Here is a 20,809-nt window from a genome sequence, read left to right as displayed (position 1 = left end):
TTGCTTAACAATATACTATAAAGTTAATCCCTTGTCAAAGAGATATCTGGAGTGTTGCTTTGATTCTTTCATGCATGTTTGAGAAATCCTTTAATTTCCCATGGCAACCATTCAGCTATGTAAAGCCTTCGAGGACCTAGCTCCTCCTCTGAGCTGCAGCTTCCAAGCTTTTGTCTCAATGAGGCAATCGGACAATCTCCTGCGATTCCCCCACTCAGCTCCTTCAAACTAGCCACCAGCAATTAGCAAACACCTGGAGGAGCTGAGCATCTGCTGAGTTCATTATACAATCTACTTCTCACTGCAACACTGATAAAAACATTGTTAAAGGGTTAATAGAGGAGCCATGTTGCGATGACTTCCTGACAAAGAACTCATTTTGTGTGTCCATGAAAAAAAAATACTCCTGGCATTCCCTTTAAATATATATTGGGGGAAAATTAGTTTTAAAGAGCTGGTTTGGGATTTTGTGCAGTTAATTCTTCTATTTCGTACTATTTTCCCCCAAGTTTCTTTTGTGCCTAAAGCTTTTATTACGACTTGAAACAAAATTCCCATCCTTTTTTTTCTCTCCAGGGATCAGATAAGGATATGGTTCCCAGATCTACATGTCATTATAAACTTACACTGCTTGCCTTTTACCTTGTGAAATGCTTACGTTATTTCAGAAAAACCACATGTACACAAGTTATTGTTAATCACAGAACAAAGTCGGCATCAAATAATAGATTGTGCGTCAGTGTAATTCTAAAATATGCATAAACCCCTGCTGCACAAGATTAAACATTAAGCATCCAGTGTGCAAGCGTTATTTGTTAAACGCAGCAGTGGAGGCTCTTTTGTTTTCACATTCGCCTCGGTGTGAGGCGGCAAGGTCGAAGCGATGAAGTGCATTTCCTGCGGTATGTTCAACAGAACAGGCCGCCAATGCGGTAAAATGGAAAAGCAACAAATTTAATTAAAACCGAGTGAGTTCAAAGCGCAGCACGGCGTCTGCATGCTGCGCTTTGAGGCGTTGTTGCAATTAAAGCGCAGGAAACATGCTTTTTGGATGTAAAAAGAAAACTCATCATGCCTCAGCGTCTTCTTAAAACAAAACTTTGCTCTTCTTTTTTCTATCGAGAAAGAAACATAGTCCGATTACTCACTTTCCTGTCACAGCATGGGGGGGAAGTCAGACATTCAGAGTCTGACATATACATGTCAGCTGATGAGTCAGACTACTATGTCTTACATAAGTTAAGATCAAATGGTTTTTCAAAATAGCACATAAGTTAAAGGCATCTCCTCGTCCTTCTGAGGTTGGTCCAACTTAAAAAAAACAACCTTTTTAAGGTCTCACAATAAGAAACACAATAAGAGACAATGCGTCATTGTTGAATGAACACAAATTAGGCAAAAGAAAAAAGGAAATGAACTACGTACAACCCATAAATCAGAAGCTTATGGAATGGCGGCAACAATAAAAGCACAAATCATCACTTTACCATCGGATGATCGTGTTTGGCGATTAGTAAAGGATGTTTGCACTGACATTCTGGGTTTTAATTTTCTGTGGATTGTGGGTAAATATGTCAGCTTTCAGTCTGGTTGTAAAGATCTTTGTCACACAAAAAACACAAAGAAGTTGAATGATATGGTTTTAGCTCCATATTCTGCCATTCTTAGTGATTTTTGACCTCATGGTTGCTTTTTATGCTGTAGATCACAATATTCTGATTACCCATCTGAGGCATTGTAGATATTCTAAGCTCGTCAATGGGGCAATTCAGATCTTAACGGTTTAAGAGAAGCTTTAACCCCCTCATGGTCTTAGCAAGAGGCTCACGAGGAGCGCATCAGACGTCACAGTCGGACAGCGGGGAAGTGATGTGGATGTCCTGTCAGACCATCATCAATCGTAAAAGCGCAGGCTTGGTCAATGCGACCCCTTCAGTTAAGACCGTGAGAGGGTTATTGCTTTGCTGCTTTCTTTACTTCTGTATCCTGTTTTGCCCTCGTCTCTGGTGGAGTTCCCCAAGGATCCGTTCTTGGACCAGTGATGCTTTTTATTTGAATATTTGGTCTTTAGGTTTTGGGTTTAGAGATTAGCAATAGCAAACATTTTAAGGGATTTTCATAATTTTTTTAAAAATGAGTTTGTTTAAAGAAAAATATTTACTTTGTTTTGTTTTATTATTATTATTCTACAGACACGATCTTTGTTGCTGAATGGGTGACGAGCCTCCAGTCGCTTCATACACTCAACGCATTGTGCAGGACAGGGTCCCCCAGCTGGGTCGCAGGGATGTACCAGGAGGTGGCCTTCTTGGCAGGCAACACTGACCACCAGTTCACCCCTTTTCGCTTTAACCACGTGGAAAATCCACAGGAAGTCACATCCAAGAAGGGCTTGTTCTACAAGAGAGCCCAGGTTCTGCTCCAGCCTCAGCTCAACCAGCAGGACGGAGACGAGGCGGGCCTGGCTGACAGGGCAGCCATTATCAATGTGGGGGGGATCAAGTATCACATCCCCTGGTCCACCCTGGACGAGTTCCCGCTGACCCGACTGGGCAAGCTGCGCAGCTGCAGCAACGAGGCCGAGATCATGGACGTGTGCGACGACTACGACGTCAGCCGCAACGAGTACTTTTTCGACCGCAACCCGTCGGCCTTCCGCATCATAGTGACCTTCCTGGCGGCGGGGAAGCTGAGGCTGCTGAGGGAGATGTGTGCCCTTTCCTTCCAGGAGGAGCTGCTCTACTGGGGCCTGGAGGATGACAACCTGGAGTGGTGCTGCCTCCGCAAGCTGCGCCTCAGGCAGGAGGAGTACAAGGAGCTGCAAAGGCTGGAGGAGGAGGAAGCCGAGCTCACTGCCCCGCAGTCCTGCGAGGAGAGCCAGCAGCCTCCAGGCGGGCCGGAGGAGACCCTCTCGGGGGGCTGCATGCGAAGGCTCAGGGACATGGTGGAGAACCCGCACTCGGGCCTGCCCGGCAAGATCTTTGCTTGCCTGTCTGTGCTGTTTGTAGCCATCACCGCGGTGACGCTGTGCGTCAGCACCATGCCGGACCTCAGAGAGGAGGAGGAGAGGGTGAGTTCACTTCCACACCTAGTTTTTCCACAGATTCTAGTTCTAAATTAATTTAGCACCTGTGAGACACAACAAGAAAAGAACAGGTTCTCTATAGATTTATTCAGACTTGGATCAATGACGTTAAACACAGAGCAACTCCTGGAAGGAATGTGTTAGAGGCTGAAAACGACTAGAGGCTAGGGCAGAGGTTCAGCCATAAACCCATAGAAACAGGATTTAAGTGGTGACCCAGCCAAAGTTCAGACCTGAATCCAATTGAGAACCTGATGTTCAGAGATGATACCTGTCTCTGACATGATAGGTGTGAATGTGTTTGAGGGCATTCACACTAACCGTATTTGGTCTGCTTTCATTGAAATCTTGTTGATTTTCCCTGAAAGTCCGGTTCGTTTGAGGGAGCGTGGAACAAAAAAGTGAACTCTGGTCCCCTACAAACATAGGTCTCAGTTTGGTTAAAGCAAACTCTGATGCAGTTTGATTGAATATGTGAACGCAAAGTTGATCTGCTGGAAAAACGGACTATAGCGTAGGGCATTCTGGGTAAATCCGGCCCAACCAAAGGCTTGTCTAATTCTAGCAGGAGAAATGGCTTGTGATCTTTTACCAAAGACATAAGAGGAAATCCTACAACCGCTAAAATCTGATCCTACCCCATTTTGGTAACATTTTTCCTGAAGAAACATCTGAAGCGTCTTTATTTCCTTCAGTGGTTTGTGGCGTGGCTGCACAGTGGAGCAGTTGGTAGAGCTGTTGCCTTGCAGCAAGAAGGTTCTGGATTCGATTCCGGCCCCAATCTTTCTGCATGGAGTTTGCATGTTCTCCCTGTGCATGCGTGGGTTTTCTCCGGGTACTCCGGTTTCCTCCCACAGTCCAAAAACATGACTATCAGGTTAATTGGCCTCTCCAAATTGCCCGTAGGTGTGAGTGTGTATGTATGGTTGTGTGTCTCTGTGTTGCCCTGCGACAGACTGGCAACCTGTCCAGGGTGTATCCCACCTCTCACCCAGAACGTTAGCTGGAGATGGGCACCAGCAACCCTCCCAAACCCACTGAGGGACAAGGGTGTAAAGAAAATGGATGGATGAAATGGTTTGTGGCGCCACCACAGGCGCGAAGGGGAACAGGTCTTTTAAAATGTTGGCTTTGTTTGACACAGTTCAGTGTGAAAGTGACTCGCAACAGCTGAGACATAAAAAAGATTTGCTTCTGGAATTGCAACCAAAGTTAACAACTGATAACTGTTTTGAAAACCATTTCTCTTCATTTCACTTCACCAACTTTCTCTGTTTTGTGTCGGCCTATCACATCAAATCCAATTTGAATACTTTTAGGACTGGTCGTGGTGTAACAAAATAAGCAAAACTTCAAAGTATGATTACTTTTATGAGGTGCTCTGTGTCACTGAAGTTTTCCTCAGAAGATTTAAGCTTCTTTTACGCTTCCCAGGCATACAGTTATTTAAAATAACCTTCTTCTTCCCCAAGCCCCTGGCGTTCAAACACAACCTGAGATTTCTCAAATAGAAATTAGATTAGAGCACATTGATTTTCTAATTTCAGTGAAGAATGAAAGCAGACTGTAGTCCCATTTTGTGGATACTCATACTACTTTTTGTGCATAAAAAACAGCATTGCGTCTTATAAATGGCCTCACTTGTGTATTTGAAGAGTTAAATACAAAACAGACTTTCAGAGGGAACACCATGATGGCCTTTAAACAGCTCACAGAGGGGAGAGGGAATCCGTTCTCAGGTCTCCTTCTGTTTTTTTGTTTTTGTTTTTTTTTTCTCATCGCCTTTGGGCTGTGTGTGCAGTAGAGCAGCTACAGCAGGCATTCAGAATATGTTGATGCAGCGGCCCACATACAGAGACTTTCCGGGGTTTATTGTAAATCACTGTGAAATAAACCAAGGCGACGGCTCAGGAACAACAGGCCTACTCACCCTTCACTTGAGTGCCAGATTATTGTGCCATACTTCCTCCTGTTTCTGCAGTCTGTCTTCTGCAGCAAAGCAAATTCCAACTTTTCTTGTTTTTGCTTTTTCCTCCATACATGAGATTGAGGACAGCAAACACCAGCTATGTTTTCCCCGCAGCTTTAAACGGGAGGTGGAATTGGTTTTGTACGCTGTCTTTGCAACAAAAGCCTCAGATACGTTCCACATGCCGTACATTTTACTTGACCTGCTTTCACAAATGAAAATAATAGAAACTGGGATGAAATACAGAGTGAGCTCATTATAATTATGTAACTGTGTGATTATGAAAATTATAACCATGTAAAAGCTTGTTTATACAAATCCTCCCAAAAGCAGATGACCACTAAAAATGAAGCTATGAATAAATACTTCTTAATTAATTGCTTTGGGACTTCCACAGTAATGCCCCCATCAAGCTATTACTTCATGTCAATCATGTAAAAAAGTGCACTGTCTTGGATGAACAATAAGCCACCACTGTTATGTTGTGAACGTTAACCTTTATCATGAATAACCTAATCTCCAGAGACACCAGAGGACCCAAATTCGTCTGTCTATATATCACCCATATTTGGCCATTGCTGTGCCAGTTCACTACTTCTAAATTCAGTCCATCCATCTTCAGTGGAAATAATTTATGTTCATAGTTCACTACCCAAACATTCAAAACGAAGTTCTGAGCCCTGACATGCAGTAGTTCTCATTAATTCATCAACTTATGGGTCTTGATGTCGCTCATCAATTAGCATGTCAAGGATGTCATTGTGCTGTCATCTTTAATTCTCTTCTTTTTTCTTTGCTCACATAAACTGTATGTCGTACGGCCATAGACCCCCAAAAAAGCTGCTTTCATTGCAGGCACAGGGAGACATAGAGTTTCCTCTTAGACTAAAAAGCAGTTTATTAAGGTCATGTTTGTAATCAGGATCACTTTGACAACACAAGGAGGTTAATGTTCCTCTTAATAACCCTTGAAGGGATTATTAAGACAGCAGCAGGGTTTCCCTCAGTGCATTATTAGCCTGGCAGGCTGCCAGGCTTTACATGCCCCCCCTGCCAGGCTAAGCGTCATTTGTTGATTTATTATAAATAAGTTTTTCTACTCGCCAGTGAAAGTGATGGCAAACACAAAAGAGCGTATTTGGTGGAAAGGTTGAACACATAAAGAGTTTGCAGTCTGTACCGTCTACAAGCTAACGCCTTCATTGAATAAAGTGACGAGTCATGTATAAAGATAAAGCTAGCTAGCATAGATGTTAGCATGTCATAAAAGCAACCTTCTGTGTATGACGTTATATACGCAGAAGGTTGGCGTTCAGTGAGACTGATGTGAGCACATATATCTTTCTGAACAAAGAATAATATACAGCGTGTCCATTTCCATCTCACACACACTCGCTCGGTGTGTGTTCAGGCAAGCTTTTGATTCTGTGTCTTTCCCAGACTCTTGGTCAGTGAGCCGCACCAACCAATCACAGACATTTTTCATCCAACCAGACAACTAGACAACCAATCATAACTAGCAAATCAAAATGTTGCACTAAGCGGCAGACATTACTAAACAAAACAGTAAAACACAAGAAAACTTAAAAATAAATTAATTTTGTATCTTAAGAATATGCAAACATACAGTACTTGCAAATTAGCTTTTTTTAAGCAATACAAAAAAGAATCATTATTAAGTGCAACTTGTTTTTTTGCGCAGTGCTAAACCACAACCTGAATTACTTTTCTAATGAACCATTCAGCTATAGTGTATTATAATGTATTTGTATTGTACACAAAACAATCACAGCCCATTCCTTCATTTCTTATTTATTGTACAACAAAGGTTTTAACAATTCCAATTGCAGAAAGGTCTACTTGCTGTAGAAAGAGTGATCCCATAATCTGTTGGTTTAAAAGGCCTCACATCACATTAGGAAAATTTTTTAAAACAATCCTCAGCTGATATTAATCAAAGGTTGGATTCTGCCGGGTTCAGGTTTCGTGACGCTTTCATCTATCAGACTCGGCTCTTTAATTAGGCCTGAAAGTCAAAGCAGAGCCACATCCACTTGTTGCCGAGTTTGGCTTTCATCTCGCAGAAAGAGAAGCATTGCAACCTCAGGTTTTTGTTCCGACTCACTACTTGTGTTGCGATTGCCCATGACAAGAACAGCAAAAAGGCACATTAAAGCTTGGAATGTCTCATTCCTGAGATTTTTCATGTTCTGCCTCGGCCCAGGAGGCTTCAGCAAGCCTCGGAGATCCGGCTGCAGGGTGTGCATGTGTCGCGCTAATTCATCTTTTGATTGGCATCAGTGGACTGGAGTATAATCACAGCAGAGCCCTGCAGTTCCTCCCTCTGTCAAAGTTACGGTTTTCATCAGCGAGCTTGAAGAGTGTTGGCTTCAAAAAAAGAGAAATCAATGAAAACGAGGGAGGAAATAAAAATACAGACAGCGATGAAGATGTTTTCTGTTTTACCTACAACTAAACATTACCAATGTGGCAGCAATGATCCATCCAAAGATAACAATATTTAATTTGGAAAATCCATATTTCAAATGCAAAGACAGCTAGACTTGTTTCACTGACGTGCCAATTAGCTGCCCAAAGATCGGTGAGAGCTCCAGATCTTCTGCTGTGTGAATTATGGCATCGGGTCATTAGGACTGAAAACCAGAGGTGGAAATCAAACCAAAAAGGAAAGTGTTAGTAGAATAATGAGGTGGCCTTCTTTTCACATAGCTGCTAAAGACACAAGAAAATATTGAAATCACAATCCTTCAAGTTATTAATCGAGTTATGCCACATCTGTTTTAACATCCTTAAGGCTTTCTGTTACATTCCTCCTAGAAAAGGCTGTGATATTGTACAGTGTTTTAAGGCTTTTGATGAATGTTTTATATTACTTTCTTAGACTAAAAATCAAATTAGTCACTGCTTTTTTTTTTAGCAAATAAAGAGATAAGCACTGAAAAAAGAAAGTCATACAGTGATAGTACTTACTCTCACAAACATCTAGTCATTCTTGTTCTTTGTCCTGCTGCCATTAAAGTATTCACCTGCCAGCTGCTTCCTGTTTATGTTCGCTGTGTTTCTATGTAGAGCCGTTTCTTTCTGCTCTTCACTTTGCAAGGGCTGTAAATCCAACAACATATACTTACCAGTTAAATCAACTTTCTTTCACTTTCACCAAAACATGTGCAGGTTAGAACACTGTTGAGCTTTAGAGCAGTGGCAAATTATAGCGTCAACATGGAAGAGAGGCTGGGAAATAGTCCAGTAGGCTCAGTTCAATTGGGGATGAAAATTCTAACATTTGTTACATGTCATCCGCTGTGGTTTGCTGTCACATTGCTCTGTGTCAAACGAAGCAAACCCTTTGAATAACCTGGTTACCTCCTTTGTCTGAGGTGGATCAAGAACCGTTAAAGGAAACAACACAAAGACACCGAGCTTCTCTTTTGTCCTTGTTAAAAGACAATGAGGCATTTCTCCCACTAGCACGAAACACGTATGTTTGTTTTGGTTGTATTTACCCAGAATGCCCTACACTGTAATCCACTTCCTGCTTTAGGAGCGGTCTCCAGTCCTCTCGGCGTTTGCATATGGATTTAAACCGCACCAGAGTTCACTTCAATCAAACCCAATTCTAAGTTTTTAGGTGGACCAGAGTTTGCTTTTTGAATGTTTGAATGCTCCCATAATTAGTACAGTCACTTAATTAAACTCGTTAAGTACGAGAAAGCAATCATATTTAACAATAGGAATGGCAGCAGAAGAGGAGTTGAGCATGTATTAAGTGCACAAAAACAAACTTGTTCAAACTTATTTCCATGTGATTGTTCTCACACTTTGCCGAATATTTGAAGCGTGGCCTGTAGTGATGTGAGCAGTCAGCCTCCTGCCGCTGCTTCCAGCTTCAGTTTGGTTCTCTTCTGCCCCTCTGCCACCCTGTCCTCCCCCGTGGACTCTCAGGTCAGAGACCCTCTCCTCCTCAGTTCCTGACATGTGGAAGACATGCTGAGGGTTAGAGATGAGCTCATGATTTTATGAAACGTTGGGGAGAACGGCCTTGGTGCCTAACTCAGACTTCTACCATCTTGGCTTATCTACACCAGAGTTGTAGAACAAATTAAAACTGAATTAATGGTTGAATGACCCTGTCAACATCACAACACGTTCTGCACAGGTCTAGTAATAAACTAATTTGATTTAGGGTTATTGAACCAGGCAAACATTGAAAACATTCAGAACCGCCTGCTACTTTATGGCAGTGATAAGTAACGACAGCGATTTGAAGTGAGCTGATATCCAATGATCCACACATCTGATGGTGACCACAATATTAAATAAATGACCTATAACCCAGAAATGAGGACATCAAACAGACCTTTGTTGTTTGTAAAAGTTTCAAACTGACCTGTGTTCAGTGTGTTTGTTCCCGCTTCATTTTTATTCGCAGCAACAATCAGAGAAGTATTCACTCACCAAGTATTTTTCAACGAGTTCTAATAACTCACTCCATTGTTTTTGCTAACCATCAGCTCTCTTTCATCTGCTAATTTAATCTGTGACACAGACTCCTTGTATTTGTTAGCTTCAAAAGTCACATTTACTTCTTCCCCACTCCTTCCGCCACCAAAATGTGTTTAGGTCAACATTTTCTTTTTATATGTGGAAGCTGTGAGCATGAACACAATCGCCTCTCAGAGAGACTTTTTTGCTGCAGTGCATTTCCCAGCTCCTTAAAGGGGCAACGTCATGTGTGTTCCAGGCAGATTGTGCCATTTTATATTACAATCAAGTAACTATGTTAACTTCATAGCTATAAATATCAATATGTCTTAAAAGATATTTGACTTAGCAACTTAACACCTTGAAATTGGGCCTCTGTATCTTTAAAAGCTCATGCTGTTAATGAAGCTCCGCCTTCAGGAAGTCATCATAACATGGCTCCTTTATCAACCCTGTAGCAAAGTTTTTACCAGCATTTCACTGAGAGGTAGCTGCTATGATGAGCTCAGCTGATGCTCAGTTCCACCAGGTGTTTGCTAATTGCTCCTGGCTAGTCTGAAGGAACTGGGTGGATGAGTAGTGGGCCAGGGGTTAGGGTTATGTTTTTGATGACATTATAACATGATGTAAAGCTCACAACAGTCCATTTCACAAATACTGTCTTTTGTAGTCGGAATTGGGATCAGAGAAATCAACTGGAACATCCTTATTGGTGCATGTTTGAAGGCAACTACCACCTCCTGGAACCATTAAAAAGAAATCCTCACTAAAGCTTTGAGACGAATTTCAGGAGCTCTAGATTTAACTTCATCCTCAAAAAATCTCCAGCGCACTGCCAGATAAATAGACCTGCAGGATTAAGAAGTAGCGACTCAGCTGAAAGAAGAGAGAGCCACTTTGTACGACTTCTGCACACTTTTCTTTTGAATTAAAGCTAAATTTCATTTTGGATTCTGTCTTTGGGGGCAGATCAAGTTTCAACTACAAATGGAACGCGCCATAATTTTAAACATCTAAACTAGTTCTTGTTCCTCTACCATTTTTTCCATCCAAAATGTCAAGTTTAAAATGTCAACAATTATCATATTATGTTGCTACATTCATAAAAAAACAAAATAAACTCATTCATGTATTGTACTTTATTAGCAAAACTACATTTCCTAAAAGTTGTCCATTTACACTACGTTTCTAATTGCAGTCATACGGTTACAAAACTTTTCATCATGTAAGTTTTAAGCACAATATCTTTGGTGTTATTTTGGCTACTTCATTGTTAGGTGATGGGCTGAGAAAACATAACTGAAGTTTTAAGCTGGATCTTTTTCAGCTGATCTCTGCTGTATCTCCTACTCATTAACAAAAACATTATCTTTTAGTCTTGATGGTTAGGACATTAGTCGTTAGTTAATATTCTTGTGTTTGAAAGCAAAGCTTAAGATTTATTTTGTTTAAAGTGAGGGAATAGGAATCAACATTAGGTCCCCACAAAGCTGGCAAAGTGTGTGTCACAGCTGAGCCAAACACACACACACACACACACACACACACACACACACACACACACACACACACACACACACACACACACACACACACACACACACACACACACAGAGTCATTAAGCTCTCAAAATTGTTGCAGCTATTTTTGCACAAAATGGGCCAAATTCATCCATGCAACATACAGTATAATCTTTCTCTCACCTACAAATTGAGCACATTTTTGGAAATTAATTAGAGAATGACCACTGTAGATGGCTGGGATTGGATTAGGACATCAGTAGCCGATGGATTGTGTTTGAACCGTCACACTAAAAGATTTTTCTTTCAGTTTTTCTTCTCAGACATTCAGAACCACTGACTCTATTCTCACGAAGCATCTTTAAAAGAACCTGTTTCTCCAGTGAGAGTCCTGGCCGTGAATCTTACCTTTCAGTGACTCCGCTCCTGCCCCTCAGCCCTCATGTGCTCATTGTGATGTAAATCCGTGGCACTTTAAAGCGCCCCCTTACCAGGGCCACATTTTACCGGGGAGCGGGCGGCTCACGGTTGGACTGCATGGAGTGGGAATGTGTGGAACTGCTGCAGGAAAACAGATTTTTTTTTGCTTTAGTGAAAGCTGGATAACGGAGGAGGCCATTACTCATTCCTGCTGACTGTGAGTTAGACATGCTGCTGTTCCGGCTTGGAGAAACGTACGATCCATCATAGACGGGGTAGCAAATCATTTTTGCTTAACTGAAAAGTTTTTTTTATATATATATATATATATATAACTTTCTTCAGCAAATCATGCCACAGTGAGCTGCAGAATGTTGTGTTCAGATGCAACTCTATTATTATTATACATAAATCAGGCATAATATTATGACCACTAAGAAATGTAACTGAGGACAGTTCAGACGCTGACCCCTGTCTGACAGCAAAAGCAACACTGAGTACTCACATTTTCTTTGACATCAGGTGAAGGTCAGGTGGATGTCCATCTTTTACTTGTGTATCACATGGCACTAAAATATATTTTTTGTAGTTTCAAGTTGATTCCCATGGCAAGTTAATGTCTTCTTAAACATTAAATGTTACAAAACAAACAGAATTTTTCTTTTTTTCAGACTTTATTTTGTTTTTTGCTAATATTTTTCATTTCAAAGTAAGTCATGCCCAGATATATTTACTCAGAAGCACACTTGGCCACACCTATCCATTATAGTTGGACAAAGAAAATTTGTCAGTTTTGGGGGCTGGAAATGAACTAAAAACATTTTGTAGGTCAACAGAATAGAAAAGAATTGGCACAAAAAGTTTAATAATTAAAAATAGAGGCAAACATCATAATATTATCCATTTTGCGGTGCAGGTAAAGGAGGAAGAAATCACAATAATTACATTTCTGCATTTTAATTGGGGAAGAAAAGCACATTTTGGCCTTATGGGCAAAACTTTGGGATTTTGGCCCTTGGTGCAAAAAATTTGGACACCACCGACTTAGAGGATCTGTCACGTCTTGGTATCTGGTACATCTGCATATTTTCAGTGGTCTAGTGGAAGTTTATGTCTCGATGTGTCATTGCTGGTTTGGCTGCAAAAGGGGGACCAACACTCAGACAGGTGGTCATAATGTTATGCAAGATCATTGCATGCATCTTTGAGTTCAGGAATCATGCTAGGATCAGGTAAACTCCCTGTATTTTTCATGATGGGTTTTATTGACCGTGTTGGTTTAAATGAACATTTTAATCAAGGAGGCGCTCCTCTCTTTTCACCCACTGCGCCTGGTGAGTCTCACTCTGTCACCACCAAGGAGCTTTGGCACACTGTCTTAACTGGGTAAGGAAGCATCTTTTATTATTTGTAGCCTAAAAACAGTCCATACCTTCATCCAACCAAGCATTTGTCATTTGAATTTGGGAAGCAACAGCACCCAACAGAAGGAAGGCAAAAAATATAGTTATTTTCCCCTTTGGTTACTTTTTGCGATGCGGGTGCTCCAGCTGCGCGTCTCTTTAATTGCTGTTCCCTGCGGAGCTTCAAGTATGCCCGGCTGAACAGTCTCTCTCTGCGCTTGTGCCAGAAAAGACTTTGTTAAGTGTTGTCAAAATGCTTCTGCTGTTACCATAGAAGCTTTTGCTTTTGTAAACACTTTCTGTTAAAGTGGTCTTATCTGCTGTTTCCCATGAAGGAAACACTTTGCTGCCTGGCCATTGACTGATTATTCCAGAGTGTGATATCCAGGCTGTGTCCCAGATTCACCTGATGTTCACATGATTGTCTCATTGAAATACAACTTGAATACAATGTGTATATAAAACAAGTATTTTTAAAAAATCTTAATTTGACTGTAAGGTGTTTTCATTATAGTGTAAACCAACTGGATGTGGTGGACAATGTGACATGGCTCTTTGCCCGGAACTTCATACTTCCAAGGTTTGGCACAAGTGTTAAAAGCAAAATGTTCAGCTGTAACCCAAACAAGATTTTTATGTCTTTATTTATTCTTAAGCTTGGTCAGAAGGGAGTTGAATCCCATTTCCATTGCACAGTGTAGACCAGTAGTCTCCAAATCCAGCCCTCTGGGGCTTTAGATGGGTGTCTGCTTCGTCACACCTGGCTCTTTTATTAGTTTATTAGCAGAGCTTGGTAGAGCTTGACTGTTTGCTGTCTGATCAATCCTTTAGGACAATTGACACATCTAAAAGTTGCAGAACTCTGGATCTTGAGGAATGCAGTTTGAGAACATTGGTGTAGGCAGAGTAAGAAAATACAGCCAAACACCATCGGTGTTTAATGCTGCTGAAATTTGTGTTTTCTTATATTTCAATTTTATGTAGATGTAATTAATTACAAAATCTAAGTAAAGTATGTAAAAAAAGAAAAGAGGTGCACAACTTTCAAAATACAGTAAAGGAAAGCCTGGACACCTTTTTTATTGCTTGATTTTCTGTGTTTTTAGCCCGTCAGTGATGGCAGAGCGTTTGATTGGCAACCTCCATCAGGTTAGGGTAGATTAGATGCAACCATAATGACCCTCATAGGAAATTAGGTTTGTTCCAGCAGCAGATGAACATATAAATAACAGTCCAAGTGCATGCAGTGTGCAGACACAGTCCTCTTATTGCTGCAGACTGAAGCAGATGGACAGCCATTTAGCTAACCCTTAAGCTGATGTAAATAAAAACGAGTGGCTTGATGTGTGTAAGTGCAAAGACATACTGCTAGCTGGTAGCATTAGCTGCACAGAGTAAATATACCATTTACATTTTATGTTCCAATTTTATTCTTTAATGGGCTTAATTAGCTTTTCCTTTACAGAACAAAATACCCAGTAGGGACAAAGTTGGTTTAAATGTATAAAGTGTTTACTACACAGTTGGGCATTTATCATATCATGATAAATTTATTATAAGAATTTTCATTTAATATTGTCACAATAAATTCCAACTAATGATGTTTAAAATCCCTTAAAACTGTCTGCATTGTTGGGATTGTTGGCTTTACCGTTTTTATTCACAGTTTATTCAATAAAAGTATGAATACATGTCATTGAATTTGAAAATATGATTAAATACAGGTACTGTGTGCACTTCTGTATGTAACTGTAGAGCTAAAGAACCGTATTACAGATATGTTTTTCAAGAGCAGGATTTGTGTTGTCATTCAGTCACAACAAAACAGTTACCTAAAAAAGAAGTAACAAATAGTGGCTATCATCACTTTTCTCCTTATCATAATAAATATTATGATAAAACTTAAAATGCATATCATTCACCCTGTAGGTCCAAGTAGGTGATATTACAGGGGATGTAATTAGCTTAAAACTAACATAAAGTGGGCCATTATTGAGGGTGTAAAGAGGAAATGAATATAATTTCAATCAAGTTTTTATTTGTTGTTCTAGGACAGAATCAACTCTCATAAATATCAAGTAAGATTTACATCCTATTAGTAAAGTGGCAGTGTTCGCTTTGCGATGCAGAGCTAAGACATGATTTTCAGTGTTTCAGGCGATGGAAAACTACTTCACTTGTGATGTCGCTGGGCTTGGTTCGACACATTTAAAAACGTTGAAAAAGATTACGGCAACGTAATTCAAATTCTGTTATTATTGGATACGAGTTAAATCTGAGTAATTGCTTTACTAATTGAAAATCAAAACAATTGAGGAACTGAGCCTAACCAAAACATATTAGATGGTGCCCTGTGGGGGGAAAAGAGCGGAAATGACAGACGACATGTTAATATTTAGTCAGTGTGAGATAATATTAAACATACAGTAGGTTAACAGCTTGGTAGATGTAAATGTACTTATTACAATGAGGGAATTGCAAAAACACAAAATTTTACCAAGTATTTTTGGTCTAGTTTCTAGTGCAGATATCATGAATACACTTGAAATAAGACAAACCTAACTTACAAACAACTATTCAGCAAAATATAGGAGCTTCTTTAACCAAATAATTACTTAGTACTTATAAGTACAATAATGCTTGTCAGTTAGTTTGTCTGATTTGTCTGATTTCAAGTCTATTCGAGATATTTGCACTAGAAACTAGAAACCAAAACCTCTTGGTAAGACGTAGTGTTTCTGCAGTGTGAGCAGGTGCTTTCGTATCATCCAGCTTCTCAATTTCTGCCTGCAGCTCTTCAGCCAACCTGGTTACCAGCAATAATCTCAAACTGTGCACTCAGAGACATGAAGGTTGTTTATAGGTTGTGGAGGAATAGAGATGAGGTTAAAAAAAAAAGTATCCTCACAACCGACTGTCACAGTATACAGATGGCTTCTGTGTCGGGGAGATGTAGCAGATTAAATGAGCGCTGATGCTTGTTACACGGTGACACATTTTCCAAGTGCAGCGCGGCAGGGCCTTTCGCCAGAACACACTGAAAGTGCAGTTGGTCAGGTTGTCAGTCAAAACTAAAAATAGACAAATGAAAATATTCCATTCTTCGTGTCATGTTGTTCACATCCCACCCGGACTGGAAATGGTCCGTGAGCATCCACAGCTCAGCTTATGAAGGGAATAAATATGCAGTGTTTGTTCCCTGACGCGCCGGCAGCAGTAATGAGTTTGTGATCAGACTTTAAACTGGGAAATTTGAATTAAAACTGGTTTCAGAGTTAGATGTTGGAAAGAGAAAACAGGAACTAGAAGGTTCTTCTCTTGGTTTTTGTTGTAAACCACAATAGTACCAGTTAGATTATAGTATTTTCTTAATTTAGTGACACATTTGAATCAAGGGGGCAAAAAGAATAAACAAAAAAGAAATTAAAAACATTTTTGACACAATTTTACAGACTGCTGAGGCTCAACCTCCTGAAACCTGGAGAAGGTGTTTGTGGAAGAAACTTCATATATTATATTTGTGATGTATGAGTTCTATGGTTCAAAATCAAAGTTTATTTGTATAGCAACTTTCATCTACTTTCATCTTGAAATCTTCATTTCAAGATGTTTTTCATCATAAAAACACAAAAATACAAAGACATCAGACTGATAATTATGTTTCAAAAGACCCTCTAAACAGTTTTTTTTTTTTTTTTAAGATTTAACCTGTTGTTCTCAGGTTGTCATTCACAATGACAGGGGTGTCAAACTCCAGTCCTCAAGGGCCGCTGTCCTGCAGTGTTTAGATGTGCCACAGGTAAAAAACAGTGGAATGAAATGGCTTAATTACCTCCTCCCTGTGTAGATCGGTTCTCCTGAGCCTTGCTAATGACCTAATTATTCTTTTCAGGTGTGGTGCAGCAGAGGCACATCTAAAAGTTGCAGGACAGAGGCCCTTGAGGACTGGAGTTTGACACCCCTGTCACGAGAGGACCCAAATTTGGGTCCTCTCGTGAATGACAGGTTAAAGACACTCAGAGTTTCAGCTGCTTTGCAGTTTTCTGGGAGTTTGTTCCAGATTTGTGGTGCATAGAAGTTGAATGCTGAATGTTTGGCTTTGATGCCCAATAAACATCCAGCTGGTTCAGAACGGTTCTGCACAGTGGTCCAGTTGGCCATTTTCAAGGGTTAAGTTACTTCATCAGACAAAGTCATAAAGAAACTGGATGCCTCAGGACAGGACAGAAAGCAGGTTTGAACGATTAACTGTGATCAATCACGATTAATCGATTACTGAAATAATTGTTAGTCGTAGCCCTACTTTACTTTAACCAGACATTTCTTTGTGTTGTAACTTATGCTAGAAACAGTGAACATTAATGAACAAGCTCATTTATACTTTTTATCCTCCAAGTATATGTTGTGTTGACCATGCATTCAAAATCCTCCAGTGTTGTTCTGAGCTTTGGTTGTTTGTCATAATAGGAGACAAAACAAGCAGCCAAAAATGTTTTGGTTGTTTTTTTGGGTTTTTTTTTTTTTGGGCGCAGTCATAAAATCCCTCTGGCCTGAGATTTGATTCATGAAAAAGCTTATTAAGACAGTTCCTGGAAGAGCAGCAGAAAGTGAAAACTCAATCTGAGGGCCTGAGCAAACACACACACACACACACACACACATGCACACACACACACACAAAATCAGCGAAGCTCAATGGGGTGAATAGACATAAAGATCCATTAAAAGCATGGGTGTGCCAAAGCCACAAACATCTCACCGCTCGTTGAATCGGAGAAAGGGGCGTTTCCCTTCCTGGACCGTTTGTTTTGCACGCTTGTCTTCCGTCGTGACGGGGTCAGAGTCCCTCCATCGCTCAGATGGATAATTGCGCATTTTTAATTTGATCCTCTGTGGTACATGTGCGTACTATAGAGGCAGCAGGAGGGAGCGGGGGAAAAAAAAAAAACGCACTCAGCCAGAAAACAAACAAAACAAACAAAAAATAAATACTGTGGTCAGAGTGGATGAAAAGCGGGGAGGCTACGAGTTGCGTTTGTGTTACAAACAGACAGATTCCCTGGAGGACGGCCGGTAACGGAGGAAGTGTGAAGCATACTGCTCGGCGTGTGAAGACCGGGGAATTCGTTCAGAACTTGGACTTGTTTCGGCGCCAGTCTCGTATTATTTTGGATCTGAAATGGCAGCATGTGGTTAGAGGGTGGATCTCAAATTTGAATTATTTAGCTTTAAACGCCACATGAAGCTACTGAAATGTTATTTAAATGACTTATTAAGTCGACATTTGCAGGCTGTGTACAGAAAATGTGCAAATGTTTGCCTATACTTGGAGAATATGCCAGCGTGTGATGTCGTTGATGAATGTTTCTTATTGACAACATGACTTGAAATGAATAGGAAAACAGTAGAGGTGAGCGATATGGACTTCAAGTTGTATCACGATATTTGGCAATACTGTTGTGATAACGATAAATGTGACGATAACATATATTTTTAGGTAACTTTATGGCTGTGACTCTGTGCCACTGCAATTACAGCCCCACAGACACAAATAATGCCTTTGAAAAACATTCCTATTTGTAATGTGATTTTTTAGGACACCAGTGGGACTGGTGTCACTAACCTGCCCATGATAACCATATTTTCAATCTTATTGGTAACCTTTCATGCTTTCATTGAACAAACAGTGTAGGAAATAGTGAAATCCTGATAATATACAAAGTTTTACAGGAGTTTTAAACATCATTTGTTGGATTTTTTTTTGTGACAAAATCTGAGCACTTCTTTGTGATATTTACATCCCACTAATGAAACCTGATATGTTGTGACTTCTTATACATTTCCTTGTTTGTCACTTAAATGTCTCAGATCATCAAACTAAATTAAATCTGTCACTTTTACTCAGCCACCCTGCAGTTTTCAAGCAAGATTCGTTTGATTAAGGTCACGCAACAACATCTCAACTCGATTTGGGTTCGGACTTTAACTAGGGCACTGCAAAATCTTTCTTTGCATAATTTTGCTCGACCCTCATCACCCTTCAGTTTAATTTCAATCAGTGAACAGCAGATCAGACCCTGTGTGTTTTATGTGGGACTGATGCTGAGATTTCTCTGATTTGGTGTGACACAAAGGATGAACCAATAAAAAAGAACTCTGTTGAGGATGGTGGTGGATCTGTGCTGCTGGGGGCTCACAAAGTCTAAAATTTAAAAGCAACATTCAAAAGTGTTGCTTTTGAAAAGTCTGATTGTATATTTCATGAAACATGGAAATGATTCAGCAAACAAACATTCAACCACCAGACCAAAATTCAATAGTAAACCTGTGAGATGAAGAGAGACAGCTGTCGACACGTCTGATGTTGATTGTTTCCATTCTCTGAGGATGGGCTGCACTGAAACCAAAGTCGTTGTGCTTCTGTGTGAGGTTCTGATTGAGATTGCTTGGTTGTGTCTCCTCTTGCATGAATTACTGCATGTTTTTCACCAAATAACATCCAAATTATACTCTTCCTTCTGGGTGTTTAACTTTTTTTGTTTGTTTGTTTTTTTGAGAGTGTATTTATATTGCTTCAGTTTTTGGAGTTTGTAACGTGTCCAAATGTTGCTCAGTAGCGGGAACGTGAACAAAGATTGCCTTTGTTTTGAAATTTCTGATCCAATTTGGCAGAACATTCCCTCCGAATAAAGCAGATCGTTTGCTTTTAACCTCGTAGTAACAGAGCTTCCCCACATTGGTACACCAGAGAGCCGAGCCTGCAGCCTGCCAGCAGCTGCACAGGACTGGTAATTTTAACTTAAGTGTGGATTTAGGCCAGTAGATGGTCTGTGGTAAAGCTGACTAATGGGTGATAAAAAGCTCTACTGTTTGTGATGTGATGTCACGGTGCCCGGGAGACGGATCACAGCAGGACCTTTCTGATTTACAGTCAAGCATCCAAATACAGTCTCTCTGGCCTCGGAGGGAACGTCATCTGTTGACTTTTCCCAGTGAGAGTTTGTCGCTTGAATTCCCGTCAAATCTGTTTCCCAGGTTCAGGGTTTGCACATGTTTTAGCTCTAATGTACGGTCTACATCTGGAGAGAACTATTTCCATGTTTTGCTAAAGTTGTTTTTCAGCTTTCATGCAACCTTTACAGCCACAGTGGGGATGTTTCATCACCAGCTCAGAAGTTTAAAAGCCTGCACCTTGACTCCTCTGTGCAACCCGTGTTTCTGACTCAACAGTGTGCATTTATTCAGGGACATCCATGTGCAGCAGTAGTCGCCTATTCTTTTGTCTGCTCTGTGCAGTGAAGGGAAGCAAACGATGGACAGCATATAGTGACTTGTGAAAGTATTCACACTTTCGTAAGGTAGAAAGCCTGACTTTTCCTCTTTTTACCACATTACAAAAAGAAAAACAAAAACAGGTGCTATGTTTTATTGGGATTGGAGACAAACGCATCGTATGAAAAATTATGAAGTGGGTGAAAAAGGGATATGTAGCTTTCAAAACATCCTAAAATGAATTCTGCATATGAATATCCCTTGATTCATTGTCTGTATGTGTTGAATTGCACTTTATTTATTTTTATTCTTCCATACATCAGCTCTGACATACAATGTCCTATCAGGGTCATTGTAATTAGAAAAAGAAAAATGTTAATTTCCACCAAAAAACAGAGAAAAGGGACATTTTTTGAGTATGAAAAGTCAAAGATTTACAAGAAAAAAATTTGAAAATTTGAAATTAAACTCAAAACTTTTCGAGAAAAGAACTACAACATTTCTGTGTTTCAAAAGTCAAAATTTTTTGACTTTAGAAACTTTGAAATTTCCATGTGTTTTCAGAGATGCGAGCCAAATCCAACTTTTTCTCGGCCGTCTGATTGACTAGATTCGGATATTTTCACCTAAAGAAAA

At 40.2% G+C, this 20,809-nt stretch overlaps 1 protein-coding gene across 2 annotated transcripts in view; it reads left to right on the top strand.

Moving 5' to 3' along the window:
* Positions 1 to 20,809, top strand: part of kcng2 (potassium voltage-gated channel, subfamily G, member 2) — a 42,461-nt gene that overhangs the window by 10,545 nt on the left and 11,107 nt on the right. For both annotated transcript variants that reach the window (XR_001424610.1, XM_015029479.1), the window contains exon 2: positions 2,193 to 3,070. Coding sequence is in view for 1 of the 2 variants with exons in the window: in XM_015029479.1 (XP_014884965.1) it covers positions 2,288 to 3,070 (783 nt within the window). In the remaining variant the exon portion in view is untranslated. The remainder of the gene's footprint in view (positions 1 to 2,192; positions 3,071 to 20,809) is intronic.

The sequence above is a fragment of the Poecilia latipinna genome, unplaced genomic scaffold (assembly GCF_001443285.1).
Source record: "Poecilia latipinna isolate Pla-1442-1.1 unplaced genomic scaffold, P_latipinna-1.0 Scaffold154, whole genome shotgun sequence".
Classification (NCBI taxonomy): domain Eukaryota; kingdom Metazoa; phylum Chordata; class Actinopteri; order Cyprinodontiformes; family Poeciliidae; genus Poecilia; species Poecilia latipinna.
Note: the sequence above shows the minus strand (reverse complement) of the source record. Positions and strands in the feature narration are given on the sequence as shown.